The 17,343-nt window shown below is 41.4% G+C and overlaps 2 protein-coding genes and 1 long non-coding RNA gene across 3 annotated transcripts; 1 reads left to right on the top strand and 2 right to left on the bottom strand.

Moving 5' to 3' along the window:
- Positions 1 to 344: 344 nt before the first annotated feature.
- On the top strand, positions 345 to 7,554 carry LOC125179351. The gene is made up of 3 exons (XR_007157234.1): positions 345 to 486; positions 6,161 to 6,391; positions 7,491 to 7,554. It is a non-coding gene; the product is annotated as an uncharacterized LOC125179351 (long non-coding RNA).
- A 1,335-nt stretch (positions 7,555 to 8,889) lies between these two features.
- Positions 8,890 to 14,752, bottom strand: LOC108673378. The gene is made up of 6 exons (XM_018161197.2): positions 14,742 to 14,752; positions 14,316 to 14,570; positions 13,428 to 13,751; positions 12,761 to 12,956; positions 10,258 to 11,359; positions 8,890 to 10,001 (listed from the first exon to the last, which is right to left on the bottom strand). The coding sequence occupies exons 2-6, from the start codon at positions 14,406 to 14,408 to the stop codon at positions 9,809 to 9,811; spliced, it is 1,908 nt and encodes a 635-aa protein (XP_018016686.2). The 5' UTR covers positions 14,409 to 14,570; positions 14,742 to 14,752; the 3' UTR covers positions 8,890 to 9,808.
- Positions 14,753 to 15,376: 624 nt separating this feature from the next.
- On the bottom strand, positions 15,377 to 17,274 carry LOC125179350 (AP-4 complex subunit epsilon-1-like). Its single transcript, XM_047885050.1, has 4 exons — positions 17,269 to 17,274; positions 16,797 to 16,992; positions 16,213 to 16,406; positions 15,377 to 15,578 (listed from the first exon to the last, which is right to left on the bottom strand). Exons 1-4 carry the CDS (start codon positions 17,272 to 17,274, stop codon positions 15,396 to 15,398), a joined length of 579 nt encoding a protein of 192 aa, XP_047741006.1. The 3' UTR covers positions 15,377 to 15,395.
- Between the last annotated feature and the right edge of the window lie 69 nt (positions 17,275 to 17,343).

Below are 17,343 nucleotides of genomic sequence, written 5' to 3'. Positions count from 1 at the left end.
CCCTCATAATTTAGCAAAGTGATCCGTTAACTCAGACTTCCCACTTTTGTCCACGAACTTCCATTCATTGGCATTAATAAGTAGCAACTGTGATTCAAATACTGTTAAATACAAGTTAGCAACGTATACGTAATATTAGCACAGATCTTGTCATATATATTATTGAAAAATTCTATTTTGTCAGCGGAATTTTCTTTTTCTTCAGCATCATCAAAATTGCTGATGAAAACATTCATGGCGCTTCATATAGGTTGTGTTTATTTTGCCGCGTGATTATAGAAAGTAGTTATTTTAAAAATTACTCAGGAATAAAATACTCCGACTTTTACGCTTGTTCCCGATTCCATCTTCCGTCAGTCGATTGCACAGCTCTGTGAGAGGAGGTTTAGTAGCGAAGCTCGTCAATAGAAAATTAATTAACATTAACAATATGCCTGGCTTATTTTCTAAAGTTTCATCCGGTCAGCTGCATCTTGGTTCTTTGAGGTATGTGACATTTTTAAACTTGGGTGTACACTGCCACCTAATTTGTAGTAAATTTTTTAGTCAGGCAGCCGGTTTTGTCGAAGTCGAAAAAAATTTGCTATTTATTTAAGGAGATCGTCTGGGTCCACAATCGAAACTTTCGGCTTTTCCAGTTTTTATGCCCATCTTTAAAGCTTATTTTCTGCCGCATCAAACGGTACTAGAGTCTAGAACCATGATCCATCTCTACGTTGATTTATGCGTTCACGACAAATCCTAAAAGGGAGGAGGGGGGTGGAGTCCCTCAACAAAAGTCAAGGGGAATTGTTCATAATAATTGTAATTGTTCATAATAATTTCATACTTTTGGTCATGTCAGACTGCAATAAAACTAACTGCATCATTTCTTCAAGCTAAATTGCTTACAAAGTAAAAAATATGATTTCTGTAAATTCTGTTAATCTGTTTCTATTCCAAGGTTAAAATTAGAGATTTGGCATACCTACCTAATATGTGCCTGCAGGCTGCAGCAGCGTGCAGCTTGACACAGTTTGGCTGAAAAATTGTTTTCTAAAGCCTGAAAGAAAAACATTCATGGCTCAAAAATTACATACTACATGGCTTGAAAATTGCAGAACTCTTGGCTTTAAAAATCTAAAAACAGCTCACTGAGCTCAGAAAGGATGTGTTTTCCACACTAGCCAGATGGTGTTGTAGAGCAAGGTCAGCTATCAACTTTGACATGTGTTCCAATGTTCTCACTGGGAGACGTGGACTTTCGCTCTGAGGATCTTAACATTTTCCCGCCAGACCTAGTGTTTTGCAAAAACATTGGGTATTATTGCAGATTAACTACATCCAAAAAAAAGGGTGTTTTTTTTAATTATATGTTTTTTGGGGTGTAGATTACGAATCTGAAATCCATTTTTGGCGGTCGGCATCGGAAAACCGATTTTTTTCGCGACTTACTAACATGGGGGTTACGTAACTTACGTTACCCACTCTCAAGATGTTAGGCATTTTTAGCGCGATTTTTGGGTCGGAAAAAAATCGGTTTTCCGATGCCGACCGCCAAAAATGGATTTCAGATTCGTAATCTACACCCCAAAAAACATATAATTAAAAAAAAACACCCTTTTTTTTGGATGTAGTTAATCTGCAATAATACCAAACATTGCGCGCAAATGGCGCAATAGTATGACGTCACTATTTCAACCATCTACACATGCGTGGAACTGAGACATAGCTTAATATAAAGGAAAAAGTTTAGAAGTGTCGGAATTACCCACGATGTCAGAATATGGTGCGTTTACCCTACAATGTCCAATATCAATGGGACCTGCAATGCAATTTTTTTTAATCATGAGACATAATGAGATTTGTGATGGAAAATTGAAGAATAAAAATATAATTGAACTCTAACCATAATAAATATGAATATTTTTCCTGCTTCATCAGATCATCACAAATGTCAATTTATTTTACTATGCCTTAGAGAATCATAGGAATTGCGTCTATTGTTGATCAAATATATTTTGGCATTCTGAGATGTGTGTTGTATTTTTTTCTATATACTACACTTGTGCCTGAAATTATTCACACCCTTTCAGAAATATATATAATCAATTCCAATTATAAAGAAAAATAAAGATCATTCACAACTCATTCACCTAGGGAAGGTTGTCTTTACAATGTACAATAAATTTAATGCTAGAAAATATTTAGAAAATAAGTTTCAACAGAAATTATTATGAATTTTGTGAGTAAATAGCTGTTCATAATTATTTGCATCCTCTTATTCCAGATCATTTATCATAATATTTAAGGAAAACTATTAAGGAAAATAGTAGTAGATACTTAATAATTGTATTGCAAAATTTGGTGTTATTAAGCATGGTAATATTTTTCTCATCAAAGTCTGATAATATGATTTTTTCCACAATATAGAGAAAAGCTAAAATTTTGCTAAAAGTTTGAAGATGGCAAAGGAAAAAGAGCTTATTAATGATCTCGGAAAGAAAATTATAAGGAGTGCAAAATTCGCACTAAGAAGGCTGGGATATAAAGCAATGTCCAATAAGTTTGATGTTCCTGCATCTACATTACCTATGTATTTTTATGTATTATAAAAAATTCAAATCTTTTATCATGATGGATAACCTGGTTGGTTGAGGAAGAAAGGAGAAAATGTCCCCTAGATGTGCTAGAAACATAATATGCATCATTTGCAATAATCATAAGATCGCTAGCAAGGAAATTTTGTCAAATTTGGATGCTTCTGGTATGAAGGTAGTAAGACAAACATTGCATCATAATGGACTGAAGGGTTTTCGACCCAGGAAAACCCCTTTGCTAAAAGAAAAGCATGTGAAAGCACATCTGATGTTTGCTAAAACTCATGACGATTCCCCAATCTCTTTTTTCTCCAAGATTTTGTGGACAGATGAGACTAAAGAAGAATTATTAGGGCATATAGGTGTTGCTTATGTTTGGAGAGAAAAAAGTGAGGCTAATAATGAAAATACACATTCCACACAGTTAAACATTGGGTGAGAATCTTATTTTGGGGGTTTCTCTATCTGCTCGGGAACCAAGAAGTCTGACTAAGAAAGCAGGATCATGAAAAAAAGAACAATATCTTGATAATATCAAAAGTAACATCAAGCAGGATGCAGAAATTTTTCTCTTGGTCCTGTATGCATTCTTCAACAGGATAATGATCCAAAGATAACATAAAAAATAGTAAAGAAGTGTTTCAAGGAATTTCACATCATGACATCAATGTTATGGAATGACCTAATCAAAGTCCCAATCTCAATCCAATTGAGAATTTGTTGCGCATGTTGAAAATAGAGGTGACTAAGATACAACCAAATAATTTGAAAGAATTGGAAATGTATGTCAAGCAGGGTTGGCGATTTTTTTGATTTTTTTAAAAAAATCAAAAAAATAAAAAATCAATGATTTTTTTTATTTTTTCATGATTTTTTTGATTTATTTGATTTTTTTGATTTTTTCAACTTTTTTGTATTTTTGAGGTGTTATCTTTTATGTTGCAATTAGCCTACTAACAATAACAGTATATGGATCATAATGGATGGCAAATAAGGGCACTTATTGCCTTCAATAATGGCCAACAGGCCAAGGTAGTGTTCACCACTTAGGGATTTTTGGGTAAACAATTTTTGATAAGTCTATTCATTAGCTTTGTAAAGTTTGTATGGGGCAAGGTAATGAGCTAAATATTGACCATTTAACTGGCTTCAACATACAAAAACACTTCAGGAATGCAGATCTCCTAAGACCTAAACGTTGATGAGTCACATAACAGATAGGTAGCTGATAGCACAGTGCACAGCACTATCAATAGATCTACTAGTTTTATGTCCTATAAATCTACCAGACTCTACCCTCTATACACACCAACTAGTAGTGACTGAGTGACTGACTGCACTGTTCCCATTTAATTCAGACCAATAAACCAATACCTACTAAACATAAACTGAACGATAAACAAACAAACCTCATACAACTTGAAACGAGACTTAAGTTATGAGAAAAGCTAACACTGTGTACATTTATACTAAACCATGAATAACAATACCTCAATATAAATTAAAGACTGCCACTCAATATATTTAAATTTATGAAAAAATAAAAAAAAATCGAAAAAATAAAAAAAAATCATGATTTTTTTATAAAAAAATCAAGTGATTTAATCACATGATTTAATCATTTTGATTTAATCATTGCCAACCCTGATGTCAAGGAAGAAGGGACAAAACTTAGCGTCGACACATGCAGGAACCTTGTTGACCATTACCCTAAGTGTTTACAACAAGTTATCATTTATCAAGAGGCCATGTTGTCAACTATTAATTCAGGGTATGAATAAATTTGGTCATGACTCATGAATCAGTTTTATGTTTCCTTTGTATCTTTTTACAAAACTGAAAAAAAATATTATTTTTTGTTTCTAAATACATGTTATATAGTTCAGAAATGATTTACATATTTTTTGACTGCTGCATGGCTCATGTGATGCCTGACATCATGCCTCCAATTCCCACTCTAGTAGTGAATCTAATGAAGTTTTAACGTCATAATTTCTGTGCTCTCTTTGTGTGGCTGGAAGTACCAGTGCTGATGGTAAGAATTTTAATTATTGAACTTTCAAGAATTATAGTCATGATGCTGACAATGTATTCTTCAGTATGATTTGCAGAACACAGCAACATTTGGTTGTTGCCACTGCTGCACATCTATTACCAATTTTAATGTTTGAAATGTGTACTTTGTAATTCCTTGACAATGCATTTAATTTATTTAACAAGTGCAAGTCTCCAAGGATATATGTTGACCTGATTCAGTTTATCTATGAACATTTTGAATTGGTACATTGTAGTTATATATGTGCTAGCTTCATGTACTCCAATCATTTAAATGGAAAAAACAATTTTCTCTAGCAACCTAAGATTTCTTAGAGGGTGTCCTCAGTATGTCAACAAAAGCATTTTTTGGTTTCAACAATGTGACAAAAATCTGAGATTCATTTTCTTTGCAATCAAAAAGATGGAAATAGCAGGAATTACAAGCATGTGCCATACATCAGCATGGGATAAAGATTGCAATGTGCTCTTGTCCCAAATTGAGCTCCTCTTAACACAGGTCCATTACTATACTGTTGTTTGTGAAGGAAGATATCACAACTTTTTTTTTTAAGGGTAGCATGTCAGTCAAAAATATAAAATGTGGACTTTACTGGATTTAGGCTCATTTTGAAGGCCTAAGAATTGCGCATTTTAAGACTCCAAAGTCATGTTTGTGCGTTCATTTGTTCGTTTACAACAGTCGTTGAAGCATTGATGAAACCTATACCTTCAATGATTACAAATTTCAGTTTCAGATGCAACTCGAAATTTTCTGATTGCAAACCTATCTCCTATGATGTTCAAGCTACAGCATTGAGTGATATACCATTTGATTTGTAAGAAAAATCTTTATAGCTCATCTGGTCATTTTTTTCAATTTCTATTTTGTTTTTATGATATATTGGAAAGAGGGGTGAGGGGTCAAAATTGAAAAAAAAACAGAAGTAAAAAATATTTTAAAAAGACCAGATGATCTTTAGATATGGTCTTTATGCATAAACTGTTATGTCTCCTGATGTTTTATCTTGAAAATCCCAGGACCCATTTTTTTGCTGTTTTCTATGAATTTCAGGTTTTTTTCTGAAAAATTTCCATAACATAAAAGTAATCAAATAGATTTATATTTTACATATGTACACCAAGTTAAAGGCAAGTTTCATAATGATCTGTCTAAACAAAAGTTTTTTTTTACCAACATGCTCCCCTTAAGTGTGTCTGCAAATGTTTAGTTGTAAAAGAATTTTTCCTAACAATGTCCCAATTCCAAGCCCAATTTCAGCTGCTGAAGTTAGTGTCTGGTAATAGATATTCACCAAGATGCTGCCATCAAACACTTGTTCTAAGTGTTTGACTTGTGTTAATCATCATTGTCCGAATAGAATATCTCTAGCATCTGAATTACCTATGTAATATGATTCAATGCAAAATGTTTGAGCAAGTGCACGAGATTCTATGAACAAATTTGTTAATAACTTTGAAATTTTTACGGAAATGACCTGACAAGCTGGCGGAACAATGATGGAGAATGTTTTACCTTGTTACAGTGGTTGGAGATTTTCATCCATTGCCCGGTATGGTGTGGTGTTGGCAACTCTGGGCCTATTCTTCACAGAATGGAAAGTAGTAACACGGAACCTGCCCATTTACAACTTGAAATATGAAAATTCTGACTACAACTACCTCAGGGAACAGGATAAGGCTGAGGCTCAGGCCAAGGCTGAAGCTGCTGAAAGAGCAGCTGCCAAGGCAGCGGCTGCAAACTAGACTTTTCAGTGGTGAGTTCTGTTGTCTTGTGGATTAATAGCATCATTCGTTAGTCTGCTCTGCTATGTGTTTATTGTGAGTAAAGACAGTGTAAGTTTTAAGACCATCATTACTCAGTAATTTGCTAAAAATCAACTTTGAATGCAAATAATTTGAATTAAAGCAAACTATTCAGTTCGATCTGTAACCATTAGTAAGTATTGCTCAGCTAAATATGTATATATGTGCATTATAATACGAAATATTTATTATAGTGTTTCTTCATCAAAGTAGCGCCCAACCTTCTTATGCCATTGGCAGTACTTGTTGAGAAGTAAAATCTTCATAGAAAAACATCAATGGCTTCTTCTAGGTCATCACAAATTTATTCACACGGCGATATACCGTTCTAGGGCATAAGATTTTCTGTAAGATAAAAGAACAGTTAAACTAACCCGTGTTAGTCGAGAGTGATGTTGCTTCTTGTTCAGTTGAAATAAACAGGCTACTCGAAGCACTGCTGCGGTCTGTAGACCTTTCTTGCTCTTGATAAGCTTATGACCAACGTGATGCAAACCATAAATGGTTATCTTATTACGACATTTGATCTGGAAATGTTTTTTTTACCGTACTCGTTATTACTTAGACTGTTCATACTGTTGGCTGTACTGAGAGCCACAACTGTCTCCATGAATGCACGGTTTCAAACATGTCACCGACCCGCTGACGCTTTACCTTTGGCGTCTGGCGCGATTATACGAAGTCCATCAGATATGATGCGTTATGAGAGGAAGGCTTGACAGTTGATTATTTTACCAGCTACACACCGGCAAGTTTGCCCATTAACGGTATACTGCTGTGTTGGTGGTCAAATAACGCCTCTGCCCTATTTTATATTGATATTCAAGGTTACAGTTATTGTATAGATTTTTATCATTTATTCCCGGCCTTTCTAGAGTAGGTAGTTGTCCAGTCAATTTCGAGCAAACGGCTCCTTGACGCGAGGGTCTACCTTAAGATGTTTCTTTGTGTAAATTGCATCGCTTTCATTAGTTGATGCAGCTTCTAATAGTGTTGGTGCATACACATTCTTATAGTGACGACACTGATGTGCTTTTCTCTCCTTTGCAGGAGGATCATTGCTGCCGAGGATTTATCTATTGTAAAATGGTGTAAAATATAACATTAAATTTTAGATTGTTTCTTTTGCCTTGTTATGTGTGCTTCTTCAACTAAGTTGACTGAAAAATTTTCTCGATAAAATCTGAACCTGCTGCAAGCACCTTCTGTTCACGCTCGGACAGAAATGTTTGGAAACTCTATCAGGACGCATAAAGTTGGTACATATAAGTGGAAACTCTATCAGGACGCATAAAGTTGGTACATATAAGTTGGTTGTGTTGAGGTTTGCTCAGGCGTTGATCACACTTCACACTGATGCCTAACCCTGTAGCGACCCGAGGACGGTTGTCGGCTATAGAAAAAATCTTTAAAGTTGTACGCAGAAGCAACCATCAATGTCAGTTATTTTGCGCTCACTGGCAACGTATCAATTTTTGGGAAGTAGGCTTGTGACAATATTACTCCGGTTTGTCATCTTCAACTGATCATGGACGAAAGCAATGGTGAACTACAGTGCTGTGATTATTTATATGCTGTTCTTATTCATCAAGGTCATGTTTAAATATCTTTGGTTTCTCCAAGTCTATAATGAATTGGTTTTGTAAGGTTTATTGTGTCACTGCATGAGAGAGAACACCAGGCACTCCACTGTACTTATGTCTGTCACTGAGAATGAACAGCCGTCAGGAGATTGTATTGTATGACATTTAAGAGAAATAATATGATATAAATTCACCCGAAAATGCAGGCATATAATTTTTAGAATATACCTTGCCGAAATTTTTAATTATTATTCCATGAAATACTTACATGGGTTTTATAGTCAATATATAATTAGTATATATACTTGAAAAATATATTCATAATTTCTCTCTCTTTCCAAAAAAAAAAAAAAATGAGCGGAAGTGTTCAAGGCGTTGAATCTTGGTAAAGTGCATTTTTTCGTTTCCTGATAGTTTATTCGTCCTCATTTTATAGCAATTTTGTTCATAACAAATATACTATATAATTTTAGCCGCTTGCCTGATACTCCTATTGACTATTGACTACTGAATGTTCCCTAGAGGGACATGTTATATATTTTTTATGATGCATTGAACTTGATAAATGGCATAGATATGTTATCGCATCGCAAATAACACAAAGCAATGAGATAAAAATTATTTCTTTGGGATTTCGCATTTCAGGTGGTAGAGGGTTAATAATTCTGCGAAGAATTTCGTGGTAAACGAAAGTTTCAGGGCATCGAATAGCAATAAGTATCACGATGCTCAACTAAAACTGGACCCAATTCTAGAGCGTATAAAAGCTGCAGTGAAATCAATACTGAAAATATTTACACACAGATACGGAGTTGAAGTTCAAGCGATGGCAAGAAACGAACACTCGAGGACAATAAAATTCATGGTAATAAATAGTGAATATACATGCTCTCAAAGAGCCAATAGCAGCGCAATATAAATTAAAGAGACGACACGAAAAAACATTGCAAGTAACGAGGAAAAACGCGTAGGATGCAAGATTACATTTTGCTAAAAAGGAAAAAGTGATGCGTGTCAGATATGACAGAGAAAAATATCCAAGTGCCAAAAAATATAGAGTGAATGGCAGAGATTCAAATACTATTAAGATTGAAAGCAAGGCTCGTTTGAGAACAAATGTAGTTTAACCAGAAGCGCCAGTTGAGGACAAGATGTGTGGTCAAGACTACAATAGAGCGCCTTCAACACATTAGCTGAGGCAGGTCAACCCAAGCAGTTGAGCTGAGGCCGATCTACACAGTACGTGTTTCACAAGTATGAAAATCAACGTAAAAAACCGACACCATACCTTGTGTTAATGTGCAGTACGAGAGAGCTCCTTGTTCATTTTTTCAATGCACAAGAAGGTAAAACTCTTCTCAAAATCTCGAATCTAATTGTGTTCGCCATGATTAATAGTACCACAGACGATATAATGTTAAACAAGCCGTGGTACTTGTTCCTGGGATCACTTAGCTAAGCATGCAAAGGAAGTTGGTTTCCATCACTTGCAAGCCGTTACTTTATTATCTCATCACAGTATCTGTGGTTCAGTCCTGGTATTCTTCTTTCTTGCAACATATGCGTTTCGCAGCTATTTTATGGTCTCAGAAATACTTGACAAGATCTGGTAATGCGTAGCAGGGCATCTCGACACAGTCTCTTAGTTCGCATCAGTCTTCTCATTTAGCTTATATTAGATATTTGCAACATATATTAATTTTTAGAGCAAATCTGTCACACTTCATTTTAAATTTATTTCTTCATTTAACTTTGTATCCCTATGGCATTCTCATTCGTCACGTTTCACTTGCTGCCAAGCCCCGCATAGAGCGCCCTAGCCAAGGCGGCAGCGGTGCTTGGGACCTCCTCCTCCTCAAGCCTCAGTTCCTCCATCGCCTCAGCGGCGACTTCGATCGTATCGCCTTCAGGTGGCAGGACGAAGCTCGCGCCGAGATGAGGCGACCGACCCTCCACGGACCATAGCAACTTAGGGGCACTGTGAACGAGCGACATCAATAATGTAAACACAAACGCGCTTTCAAATTCTCATATCAGGATCAAAATTTGAAACTACCTTATTACTATTACACTTCGTTCTATAGAATCATTGTTACAGTTACTTCTCCTGTCAAATTTCCTCAATAAATTCATCGGCCGTGCCGTAAAATTAGGTAGTATTGCAACGCAGCCCAAATTCGACGAAATAATAAAATATAATCGTAAATTATCAAAAAGAACATCATTTCGGAAACCTGGTTGTAGGTTGCGCGCCGTCCGGTAACGTGCCGACTTTGCTTCTGCCCGGCTGTAGAATATCGAACTCAGGCTGCAGCGTGGAGGCCTGCGGTCTGTGCAGACCATCAAGGCTGGAGTTGACGGAGTTAGACACTGAGTCAACAGATGAACTTGCATCCGTGGCAGGAGTGACGAGGTCAGTCGAAGTAGAGGGAGCGCGACAGGCGCGCAGTAATCCGCTGGATCCAAACGAGGCACTTCGGCTGGACGTACAAGAAGAGTTGCTTGCCTGGTCCAGGGAACGGTACGATTCAGCGTACGATCTTCTGTCGGTACATAAAGATTGAGTATGACCAGGTCTCTGGGCGACAATGAAAGATGATTGAGATCCGAGACGTGGAGTGGACTGGCAAGACTGGGATGAACGTGGCGAGACAGATAGTGAGCCGTGCATGGTTTCGGTCACAGGTTTGATAACTAAAGGCTTCAACGAAACCCCATCGCCATGGACCGAACAACTACGTGGTAGATATGGCATCTCGTTCTTTTTCTCGAGCGACTCGACTATGTATTCCTCTAGATACGGCAATGTCCAATCAAAATCTTCGAGGTTCTTGCGCACTTGGCGCTCAGCTTCCAGAACTCTACATGCCAACTTCTTGTTCCGGATCCACGCCAATGCTTCCCTAGCCTGACTACGCCAAACTACGTCAGGCGAATTGATGAATGACAGGGCAATGCCCACAGTCCTTTCTTCAAAGCCTTCACTAAATAAACCAATTTTCTGTAAACACTCGAAAAAAATTTGATCACCGTCACAGTATTTCTCACTTAACACAACATTATTGATGAACTTTTCATTGACAATGTCGAGTAAAGTTCTCTCGTCGTCACTCATGAAGGGGGCGCACACAACATCAGGCACCACGAGCCCATATTCATCGGTAAGAAGCGCACCAGCATCCTGGCCCCCAGCAGTAGGAGCTCGCGCGGAGTTGAGGGGCGCGAGAACAGAGGCGGCCATGATGGCGTGGGGGCGCGGCGCCGGGTTTTTCTCAAGCACCGAGCCGAGCAGCTGCAGGGCCGGGGCAACGAGCTCGCCGCGTCCGTCCCGAATATCTGCACGAGTGTAGGTAGTAAATTCATAGCTCAGCATCGCATCACTAACTGCGAGCTCGATGAATTGTTTCACGGAGCACCGCCGGCACTAGGCGGAGCGTGCCCGTGCAATGTAGGTACCTCCTCTCTGAAGTTAGTTAGTTAGTTTAGTGGCCAAATGTTTACTAGCGCTTCAGCTATTTAGCTATCTCGCACCGAAAGTCAAGATAAACATCACCATAGAGGTGGAAGGTCTCAATTATTCATCACCCACAAGGGGCGGAAGGTCTCAGATGTCCAGCCCGCTGAAGCTGGCTCGAAAGTCAGAAGCGAAGACACTCGAACAAGAGGTCGCTTACACGGGACGTCGGCCGCCCGCACGAGAGAGACAGAGAAGGGAAATGTAAGGAATCCTACCTGCATAACAACTTAACCCCACAACTGAGACCTACAGTCAGACACCGCGAGCTCAACGGTGGGGCGCTCAGGAACAATCCCCCTAGGAACGCGAAATCCCATAGGACTTCTGACGCGCACAGACACGCGTCAGAAGTCCCCCCTGAGGGGCTCCTCTCTGAAGGTGCTTGTACACAGGATAATTTTAGTCGAAAATATTAGCGGCAAATACTTTCAGTTTCGAATATTGGGTTGATATCTTATTCAGTGGAAAGTAACAAATAATGGGCGCTTTTAATCGAATGAGTTTGAGCCGGAAAGCCACAATAGTTGGCTGAAAGAGCTGTTGTGTTCATGTAACGAATTTCTGTCGCTCCGTGAGTTCACGGAACGAATTCAATGATGATCCAAGTTATCACTCCGTCCTACCTAGTCTGTTACCCACACTCTACGTAGATCAACGACGTTTTTCATCTCCTCAGCAACAATTTCACAAACGGCTCCATTAAAAACCGTTTGAAATTCAATATTACAGTTTCGTTCCATATTCTTCTACCGAGCGCAGACTTCACTCGATAGCTTATAATGACGCACTGGCGCTTGTAGATGACAAAATACTGTGTAGCTGATACTTTCCTCGCGCATAAGCTTCAAGTTGGTACTATAACTGGAAGAAGAAAATATGTGCGGCTAATACTGTCGGTTAAATTTTACCTGTGTACAAGCCACGTAGTGGAGTAATGACTCGGTCCTGCCCGACCCTTTTCCTTAACTCGGTCCTGCCCAACCCTTTTCCTTAACTCGGTTCTGCCCAACCCTTTTCCTTAACTCAGTCCTGCCCAACCCTTTTCCTTAACTCAGTCCTGCCCAACCCTTTTCCTTAACTCAGTCCTGCCCAACCCTTTTCTCTAACTTCAATTTGTTCTTCGTGAACCATTTCACTCTCATTCAAATCGGTCCTCCCTGCCTTCCTGACTCTTAGAAGGGAGTAGCAACAAACAAGTGCAACGTTATTCTGAAACTTACCGCGCGAGACAAGACAAGACATGGCGCTGCACAGGGCAGGATGAGGATGCAGCAGCAATAGAGGCTGCAGCTGCTGCAGGCACCACAAGGCATCGTCGGCGTGAGTGGAAACAATCTTCGATATTTTGTTGAGCATCGCCTGCAGCACCGACGGCGACGCGGCGCTACAGTACTGCACCAGCGTGCCCACAACGCTCTGCATTGCGGACATGATTAAGCGTCACCACGCACAAGCATAGCCTTATTATGCACCTGCATTGCTTCACCACGCATCTGAATTGCTTCACCACGCACCAGCATAGCCTTATTATGCACCTGCATTGCTTCACCACGCATCTGAATTGCTTCACCACGCACCAGCATAGCAGAATTGTGTCTCAGAAGATTCAAGTTTCAATTAACCTCTTAAAGAATTACAAGCTGATCTAAGCTAATTACGAACCGTTACCAGATGTCCACCGAATTTAAAACACTGGGCTTTAGATCTCTGTGATAATAGCGATCAGATTAGTTGATCATATTTAGATCAGATTTAGCGATCAGATTTTGATCAGATACCTATTAGTTGTGGTCGTGGTGGTGATGGCGTGCGGTTTGTGCACCATCTCATACATACTACGTAGTTGGGGCGGTGATGGTGGTGTGGAGGTTGTGCACCACCACATACCTTGTAGTTGCGGTGGTTAGCCATGGTGTAGAGGAGGTGCAGGGTGGTGTTGGTGATGATGGAGCTGGTGGTAGTGTGTAAGTTATGCACCACCGCATGCAGCAGCGCCGGGGTCACTGAGTCCTTGAGTAGTGGCCAGTTGTTGGCGAGGAGGGTGACAGCGGCGAGCTGCAGCCTGCTGCTGGGGCTCTTCAGGAAGCCGAGTGTTGTGTTGATGGCTGTATTGCGCAGCCCTGCGGACGTCGCTGCCCTCGGTAACTGCAGCGTCAGCAGCACGGCTTCCTGCAGCGTCATACACACGCCAGGCGCACCCGCGCCCCAAACCTGCACTCACAATAGATTTACACTTAATCTCAGTACAATTTTCTGACAAGTTGTTACGGTATTGTGCAATAACTAATTCCTAACAATTTGTTACGGAATTGTACAATAACAAATTCCTAACAATTTGTTACGGCATTTAATAATGTTGATTTTCTAACAATTTGTTACGGCATTTAACAATAACAATTTTATAACGATTTTTTACGGCATTGAACAATAACAATTTTCTAACAATTTGTTACGGCATTTAATAATAACAATTTCCTTTTTAAACTTGGTACATTACGAACATTTTGTGCAAAACCTTTGCAGACAGATGCTTTCAGAAATATTAGCGGAAAGATCTCATCGAGGTCGATCAATTTGGAAGAACTTAGTACCTATGTACGTCATGAGCAGAGAGTAGAGGGGGGTAAGAAACGGAGGATTTGACTGTTATTAGGTCAACATTTAACACTATACTTTGACGATCCTTTTATACTATAGTGATGCTGTTGGAATACTTTCATCAGTTACATGTATATATAGGTTATACGTTACACTTATACCGGTTCGACCTTTCACCTGAGTAAGTATGGGGGTGAGGGCGGCTACGACTGCAGAAGGCACGTTCTCCCAGGGAGGTCCTGAGCAGAGCTGCCGGAGAGCTCTGAGCATGTTGACCTGCACGTGCGACGCTCCCCCGTGTTGTGTGGGAGCGCCGTGGTGGGAGGGAAGGTCGTAGTGCTCAGGCAGCGAGGCGTTGAATGCCGCCGTCAGGAGATGAGCGGCGCTGCACGCCACAGAGTTGCGAGTGAACTCCAGCCGCGCGCCACATTGCTGGGAATGAAGGAATTTTAGTCTTAAATGTTCGACGTTTGCTGACTCTGCTAACAAGGACACTTGGTTTACTTGAGTCAGATGGAAAAATGTGAAACTTTATTCGTGTTGAAGTCATCAATGACGAATGAACATAATGCATTGTGATGGCGACTCTAGTACCAGCATCACCTGGTACAGCAGCACCACTGTGATGGTNGATGTCAAGGAACAGGACGTGATGCGTGGAGTGATGCAAGTGATGAGTGATGGTGATGTCAAGGAACAGGACGTGATGCGTGGAGTGATGCAAGTGATGAGTGATGGTGATGTCAAGGAACAGGACGTGATGCGTGGAGTGATGCAAGTGATGAGTGATGGTGATGTCAAGGAACAGGACGTGATGCGTGGAGTGATGCAAGTGATGAGTGATGGTGATGTCAAGGAACAGGACGTGATGCGTGGAGTGATGCAAGTGATGAGTGATGGTGATGTCAAGGAACAGGACGTGATGCGTGGAGTGATGCAAGTGATGAGTGATGGTGATGTCAAGGAAATCATGCATGGTGGCTTCGTAATTTAGTAAGGTGGCGAACAACACAATTGGGGGTTGATGATACTCGCTTTGGTATTAAAACCAGAAAAGCTAATAGGCGATCTAACAGCATTTTGGATTGCAGTGCAGTTAAACTTTCTCAATGCAGAAGGCAGGAAGTCAATCAAATATTTCATTGAATATTAATATATTTCGGTATTTTATTGATAGAGCAAAGATAACGCTAGATGAACCAGTCAAATATCTCACTGACATTAAAGACAACGCTCGATGAATCAATCAATTCATAGTTAAAGAGTCGATCCGATCTCACCCTGTGAGTCATGACAGCTGCCGCAGTCGGTGCCCAATGGGGAGCTGCGGTCCCCCAGCGAGCTGGGGCGTCGTGAGGCCGCGGAGACGTCGTGGCGAGGCGCCCCCCACACGCTGAGGCCCGCGTACAGCACCTGACACGCCCGACGTCTCACCAGACTCTGCGGGACACGAGACGTGGTGTGTGCCAATCGATATGGTGGGTCAGGCGGACATTTTCAACAAGACATGCTGAGCCAATGATTACGCTCTTCTGAACCCCGTGCTCCCCATTCCAGAGTACTGCTGTCAGCTTTGGGCGCCATTCAACACAGGCGCGGTGCGGCAATTGGAGGCAATCTAACGGATATTCACGTCCAGGATCAGCAGGATGAAGGAGCTGGACTACTGGTACAGGTTGGCAGGTGGTTGGGAGAAGGGAGATGAAAATCATATTGTACACGTGGAAAGTGAGACTGTCAAAATAGAGACATAATACAACGAAAGGAGTGGGAGACGGTGCAGTTCCCCGTATTAAACAACCGCGCAGCAGCCAGAGTTCAGACTCTTCGAGAGGGACCACTGTCCGTGGCGTGTTCAAGGCTGTTCAACGCGTTGCTGAAGGAACTGAGAGGAGAGGAGTTCACTCTTGAGACATTCAGGAGACGACTGGACGCGTTTTTTTAGTATGATCCCTGATCGTCCGTCTATGCTCCACGAACCTCGGCAAGGAGCAAGCAACAACATTTTGCATCAGCTGGCTCAAATGAGGGCAAATACACGGTGGTCACGTGATGTAGGCAGCACACCACTCACCATGGGGTGATGCAGGCAGTTGCAGAGGGCGTGCAGCAGCTGTGGGGGCAGTCCCCCCCTCATCACGGAGGGCAGGGCGGTGATGGCGGCCAGCAGGGCGATGGCGTCGCGGCTCTGCAGGTCTTTGTGCAGCGCGTTGGTCGTCAGGAGGCTGAGCTCGCTGTGGCCCGCGCATACGCTCAGGTACAGGTAACCTGTGACGGGGGGGAGAGGGTACAGGTAACCTGCACAACTGGGGGAGGTACAGGTAACCTGTGACAGGGGATAAAACAGGTAACCTGTAACTGGGATACAGGTTTCATGTAACAGGGATACAGGTAACCTGGAACGAAACACTACATGTAATCTGTCACGGGGGTCACTACAGGTGGTGAGGTCACGCTGCGAGCAGAACGCAACACTAAATTCTGTCAACAATAATCTACTACCAGCCTACATCAGCACAAATGACTTCACAACACAACAAGACATACAGTCTTCACAACACGGCAAGACATGTACTCTTCACAACACGGCAAGACATGTACTCTTCACAACACGGCAAGACATGTATTACAAATAACATAAAGCCACTTAAGACTCACCCATTTTCTTGTGCATGACGCCGGGTGCCTGGGTGAGCTTGAGGCCGTGGATGTGCAGCTGAGGGTAAATGTGGCCTCGCGAGGCCCCCACGAGGGCGCGCTGCAGCACCGCGCTCATTGTTGCTGCGCTGCATGACGGCGCGCTCAGCTCGCTCAGCCACTGCTCAGCGCTCACGTCCAGCACCTGCCTCTCGTCCTGCTCAAAACAACAGCTCGCTCAGCCACTGCTCAGCATTCGTGAGCAGCGCCAGCCAGCAGGCGCTCTCGTCGCAAGATATTGCAAGATAAACTTGCGGTTATAACAACAATTGACAAGTCCACTGCGGATATATTCTAGGTCGATGCAAGAACTAGCAGCCCTCAAGACATCTGGCCGCATGACTTCACTCTCCGCGTGCCGACACGCGTAGCACACACATAGGTAGTGTACAGTACACTGTAGTGCAGAAAATATCCCTGGACATGCCCTCACCTCCATGACCACGCCCCTCACCTCCCTGGCCACGCCCCTCACCTCCCTGGCCACACCCCTCACCTCCCTGGCCAC

This window comes from Hyalella azteca, unplaced genomic scaffold (genome assembly GCF_000764305.2).
Source record: "Hyalella azteca isolate HAZT.00-mixed unplaced genomic scaffold, Hazt_2.0.2 contig16821, whole genome shotgun sequence".
Lineage (NCBI taxonomy): Eukaryota > Metazoa > Arthropoda > Malacostraca > Amphipoda > Hyalellidae > Hyalella > Hyalella azteca.
The sequence above is the reverse complement of the archived record's forward strand: the minus strand, read 5'-3'. Positions and strand labels throughout refer to the sequence as shown.